This window comes from Vigna umbellata, chromosome 5, assembly GCF_029865625.1.
Source record: "Vigna umbellata cultivar VRB3 chromosome 5, Vumbellata_1.0, whole genome shotgun sequence".
Classification (NCBI taxonomy): Eukaryota; Viridiplantae; Streptophyta; class Magnoliopsida; order Fabales; family Fabaceae; genus Vigna; species Vigna umbellata.
In genome coordinates this window covers 33,008,928-33,015,290 of record NC_142169.1, presented here as the reverse complement: position 1 = coordinate 33,015,290, position 6,363 = coordinate 33,008,928, and the positions used below count along the sequence as shown (strand labels likewise).

The 6,363-nt window shown below is 30.0% G+C and overlaps 1 protein-coding gene across 1 annotated transcript; it reads left to right on the top strand.

Annotated features, from left to right (window-relative positions):
- The first annotated feature begins 1,921 nt into the window (after positions 1–1,921).
- LOC124834105 (TPX2 (targeting protein for Xklp2) protein family) lies at positions 1,922–5,027 on the top strand. Its single transcript, XM_047308714.2, has 8 exons — positions 1,922–1,969; positions 2,075–2,134; positions 3,631–3,666; positions 3,772–3,807; positions 3,895–4,005; positions 4,091–4,150; positions 4,249–4,343; positions 4,589–5,027. Exons 1-8 carry the CDS (start codon positions 1,937–1,939, stop codon positions 4,719–4,721), a joined length of 564 nt encoding a protein of 187 aa, XP_047164670.1. The 5' UTR covers positions 1,922–1,936; the 3' UTR covers positions 4,722–5,027.
- Positions 5,028–6,363: the final 1,336 nt, after the last annotated feature.

The window sequence follows — 6,363 nt, the reverse complement described above, 5'->3', positions numbered from 1 at the left end:
ATAGAAATGCAAAACTTAGATTAACGACAAAGCATTGAAAAGCATAACAGGAATTGAAAAGACTGCGAATGCAATTGTACAATATTGATCCATGATGATGTCTACCCAATCAAAGATTTATTTAAACAAGTTAAGAGAGAATAATAATGCACATGAATTGACTATTATATCTATTTTCTCTAAATTCATGAATTGACATTTGTTCATTGAATCTGAGTGACACGAGGATTAACTAATTGATTAAGAATATATAGAGTGTAACTCAAGTTGTCCGAACGTTAATTAACCATCGACAATATCACAACAGCAGAATTTAACATTAATAATTTCAACATATAAATAATTGCCTATTTTTGTCGTTTTCTCCTTCAGCAGCACTAACGTTTCTATAATTATGAAACGTTCTTTAAACAGCATAACGCATTAAACTTCTTGAAACGGTAACTACTATTTTAATCATCTTAATCACAAAACAAATATCAAGTTTATATTTTCAAATCATAAAGTTAACAAAAGCTTAAGTTCTTTCTATACACCATCAATACTTTTAAAAAGAATTACTCTAAAAGTTAACAAATTTATTAACCAACTAAAATTTCTTTACACTGTTAATCCATAAAGTATTCACATAACTGATGAAGAAAGAATGGATTAAGGTATGTAATAGACTAATTAAGATTGAGATGATGATAGCATGAAGGATTAAGTGAAAGAGAAGTAATGTGAAGGTCTTAGATAGAAGGGTGTGTGTCTTAGGTTGGTTTGACCTTACGGCTTCAACAAGAAACATTTGAAAAGGGGCTATTAACAAACCTTTTTATCATCACTCAATCACATCTATTTTCTTACTTTAAATGTCTTGTATACAACTCTAAATATATAAAACATGTTACACACATTTTTAAGTCTAAATTCAATTGCACATTTTACATTTATTTACAATGCTTAAATTAGGTTAAACTAAATTTACAAATCTAAATATATTTCTCTTTATCTATATATGTCAAACAAGTTTTGATGCTTACGTTGTGCTTTAAAATTAAGATGTGAATATAGTTCAAAAATACCAGGATAGAAAATCAGGTTATTTTATTCTAAAAGAAGTTCATACCATCTATAACTCAATAAGTTTATCACAAGTAACAAACTGATGAAATTATTCTTGTTTAATAAGTATCTCGAGTTTAAACTTTCTCTCTCTCTATATATATATATATATATATACTTGCATTAACTGTTAAAAAATTGTCTTTATGCAGTCTTGTACCAAAAAAATAACAGATATAAACCCTGTATGTTATTGTAAAAAAGCGAAAATAAAATGCATTTGTATTTTCCTCCTTATTTTTATTTTTTTGGTGCTGAGCTCCCATTTTTTTTTATATACTGTCAAGAAAATTAGATAGCAATGACATATTTTTTTATATACTGTCAAGTTAATAGTTATTTTTTTTCTTTCCTTACATTACAATTGATTATGGTTTTGCCAACTTGATACGCAGTACTTAAACATGCAGATCCTAAACTATGCTTTTTTAGTATACAACATTACATGACTAAAGTGACATTAACAACTATAATATCGAGGACGTATTTTTCCAATTAACTAGCAGACAGCTCAGAGCTCTCAACATGATCAAAACATACTTGTAAAACTTAATTAAGATTGATTAATGTGAAGCAGGGATTATCCCTCACTTAAGCCAAGTGGAAATTTGAAGGAACGTGGCAAGTTTTGACAAATATATGGCTGAGAGGGAGGTTTAATCAGAAAGTTTGGTACAAGAAAACATGCAAATCCTAGAGCATGTTGGTGATGTAGCAACAGAAAATAAAATTTTCAGACAGTTACCAACCTCCAAACTTCTTCTTTTTCACTCTTTATATAGTCCTCTGAGTTCATAAACGGCTACACACTCATCCCACTAAGTTAATCATGGAGAAAGCAAGCACTAAATCTGCTTTGAAGGTTGGGAAGCTTAGTTTCATTTGTTGTTTTGTTCTTTCCCTCAATAACATGTCCTAACTGTTTCACTGTTGTTTTTTCCATTTTCCTTAATTTTCCATGCAAAAGTTTGTGAAGAACACTTCTCAGTCTGCAGCTCAATGGAGCAGTACTAATTCTAGAGGAATGGTGAGATTATGCCTAGCTTTTCCCTCACATACATGAGTTCAGATTCTCTGCTGGATTTTTTAGTGCTAACCTATGCTAAACATTAAAAATATATTAATGTATTTTGAAGGCATAGCAGAAAAACAACACAAAACAACCTAACGGAGAATTCAAACTCTACCTTATATATATAAACCGTAAAAGGGCCCTCCTTATTTTATTCACATTTAGTTTAGTCCCTTAAAAGATCCATGCATGTAACGGATGTTTTGGGTTTAATGTTTAGATTTCTTCATTTTGCAGGACTTAGAGAAATCATTGAAGATAGTTTTTTCTGTACTTGTTTAGTTGTTTTGTTTCAGTTCACCTTAAGGTTGAAAGTATTATGAAACAACTACATCACCTTTGAGTGACAATGAAAAAGAAAAGAGATAAGAGAAATTTCATTTAAGCAACATCTCTTGAATACTTAGATAACAGTGATACTACGTTTTGTGTTATTGTCATTGCTCTTAACAGTCACTCATATACCAAATCATAATTTACATAAAATGCAGTTTAGACATGCATGCATATGATAACTTTTCTCACAAGATACTAATATTCTGTTTAGCATAAAAAAGTGAATATCCTATTTCACCTTTTCAATATTATCATTGAACTTGTCTCAACTACCCCATCCACCCAACAAGTTTATCCATACAACTTTATACTTGTTAACAATTATTGAATTCTTGATTAATTAAATCACATTATCTCCCGAAATTTTGAAAAAAATATTATAGCTATAAACCAATGAGAGATTTTCCCGACAAAAAGAAAAAAACAAGAAACCATCATTTACCAGCTAATTATCCACCTAAAAGATGATAATACTGACTCGACAGAAATATAATATGCACCATGTAACTAAACGAGTTTTCTCTTATTTTTCGAAGTCATAATATTTTTTTTTTTCCATTTCATACTTTTCAATTATGTTTTTCTTTACATCGATCTCAAAATATAAAGAAAGTATCCCTTTTTCGCATGGTCATGAAAATGAAGTTTAATGGTATTTCTCAGTTTAAAGGTAGTTCATAAGCATTTGCACACATGGACTACGTATGTGTTTAGACATATTGGACCACTTTTTTTCCTTTTCTCACTGAGATGATTAATTCATGAAGCACGCAATTCCATAACTCGGAACAAGTGCGTCACCCCCACAGTGGCCCCAGAATGATCACGCGAGTTTTGTCTACTAATGTTATAATTATTATCCTTTTTACTTTCTTCTTCGTTATTCTATGAATGATTGGTTGTTTAAAAACCCCTCTACCTTATTATACATGAATCATGATGGCCACCTAAATAGACATAATGGGATGTTTCAATGTGCTCAAAGACAAGTTCTATGACAAGACTAAAGTAACTAACATGGTATATATGCACGATTTAGTACGTAAGTTTCTGCAGTATATATATGTGCAAATTTCTAATATCAAATTTGGTGAGCTATTTTTCTCTCTGTGTAGGCTTCAAGAAGGTCACCACCCAAAGAAAGTAACATGGTATGATATACACACACACACGTGGTAGCACGTAAATTTCTGCAGTATATATATGTCAAGTTCTTAGTTCTAATTTTGTGAGCCATTTTTCTCTGTGATGTCTAGGCTTCAAGAAGGTCTCCACCCAAAGAAAGCACATTGGTATGTAATATATGAGTTAATATATATATATATATATGTGTGTAAATTTCTTCTTCCAAATCTGGTGAGCAATTTTTGTCTGTCTAGGCTCCACCAAAGTCTCCACCAAGGTCTCCACCCAAAGAAAATACTAAGCCACAGGAATTCAAACTCCACACTCAAGAAAGAGCTGTCAAGCGTGCAATGTTCAATTATGCTGTAAGATAATGTGAACAATCAGTGCTGAAGTTAGGAATTAGCTTTATGTGATTATTGATGAATGTGGTTTTGCAATCATGCACAGGTGACAACAAAATTCTATATCATGGAGCTGCAAAAGAAACAAGAGGAGAGGCTGCAAAAGGTAGGCACATAAATAAGCTACTTGAGTTTATTTATAAGAACGAGAGTAACATTTGAGAAAAGTTCATATATGAAATTAATTCAGTTGATATGGAGCAGTTGATTGAAGAGGAAGAGGTTCGTTTGCTAAGGAAGGAAATGGTTCCAAGAGCTCAATTGATGCCTTATTTTGATAAGCCATTCTTCCCACAAAGGTAAAGTGCAACCATCAAATTTTCTAGGATGATAAAATGAAAAGTAATTATAGGTGGAAAGTGTGGGAAGGAAAGGTTGATATATATATATAGAGAGAGAGAGAGAATTGGAACAAAAATATAATGTTTAATAAAGAGTGATGGCTTAAAATCATTTACACTATATGCATAAAGATTAAAAGAAGGATTAAGAGCTTAATAGTAATGGAAAATTTGAAGAGATAGATATAAAATTGGACATGCAGATCAAGCAGCAGGAGTGTTCCAAGAGAATCGTGCCTCCACATGATGAGCAGCAAGTGCTGGAGCTGCAGCGTTGGCAATGAAATTTACAGCTTGCACCACTATGGTCACCAAGCTCTCAAACCCATCAAGTAGAAGCTTTGTGGGAAAGAGCATGTAAAATGTATTCATCTTTGAATGTCATGCATGTTGTACACTATCCTTAGGAAACTTAGAGTTTTGTACCATACCATGCCCCCACAACCTAGCTCCTTCATTAGGCTTCTGGAGATGTTTTGATGATGTTTTCTTTCTCATAAAATAAAGATCAATCATGTACTTTTGTTGTTGTGTCTTGATCTTGATTGGTATTTCCATATACCAATGTCAATGTACCAATATTTTCACATTCCAATGCCTTGTACTTTTTGGAAATCAATAGAATACAATTATCATTTTGCATCTGAATCTATATCTTAAGGAATAATGATAAATTTATAAGTAGTTAGTATGAAGCAATCTTTCAACTTAGTAACATTTAATTAAATTATTTATCATCCCATTATTTCTAACAGTATATTTCACCTTTGAAATCATCCTCAATGGTATGTGTGAACTGTCAAGTGGCTAATTTGAAACTCAACTAACTAAGGTATATTTTAAGTGTGTTTTCTGTCTTTTTGTGTCTATTTTTTTATTTAATATAACGTATATGATATTTATAAGTTAGATATAGTTTAAAAACCTATTTAAAAATTTAATATATAATGACATTTTTAAATATTATCATAATTTAGTAATCTTCTCATGTCATTATATTCTAAGAACATTTATTACTTATTAAAAAATAACAATAGTTGGCTAGTATAATTTTGTATCTATTTAAAATTTTCTTGTAATTATCACTCTTATAAAACTAAGTTATAAATGCTCTATATAGTGTAAAAATAATGAATTTTAAAAGTAGAATTACTTACTCTTCATAAAAAAATTAAGATATGTGCAAATGACATAGTATTAGATACTAATTTCAATACAAAACGACTTTTAAAAGGTCCCATAAAATACCTTTCATGCGAAACAAGCTCTCAAGAGTTCAGCTTCATTTCTTCATTGTTTTTCTCCTCTGAATCAAAATTGTCACCATTAAAGCTTTCATGGAAAGGCCGAGTAACAAGTTTTCTATAACACTCAACGATGGCCCCATGACCCAGAAGCGAGAGGAAAATTCATATTCGCACTTCCTATTTATTATTTGAACCCCCACTTTTCGCTTTTATTGTATTTTTTTTGGTGAAAATATTACTGGCAGTTTCTATAACTACGAACACAGTTTCAAAAAAATTTAGCTGTTTTTAAAAGTTAAAAAATAATTAACTTTTTCTTTCTAATATATTTATCAAATCTATTATTGTCTTTTTCTTCTAGAATAATGTATTTATGGAAAAATAAATTATTTTAAAATTAAGATATTTTATTACTGTTCTGAAAACACAACAGAAATTATGTTCAAAAGGAATGTGAAACAAAAATGGACATTGTGTTAAGTTTTTAGAAAAAAGTAGTAGAATTTGGGATTCAAAGTATATAATAAAAATAACTTTTTTGTTGTGTGATTTTTTAAAATTGATACAATAAAATTAAGTTTTGATTGAAATAATTTTTCAGAAAAAATAAATGCAACCAAACATATTTATACTTCTATATCGCATTTATTTCTCTCTACTTTATCTTATCATGTCATTTGTTAAAACTTATTTATTGTAATAATGTTTAAGTTTAATTAATTTTTAAGTAA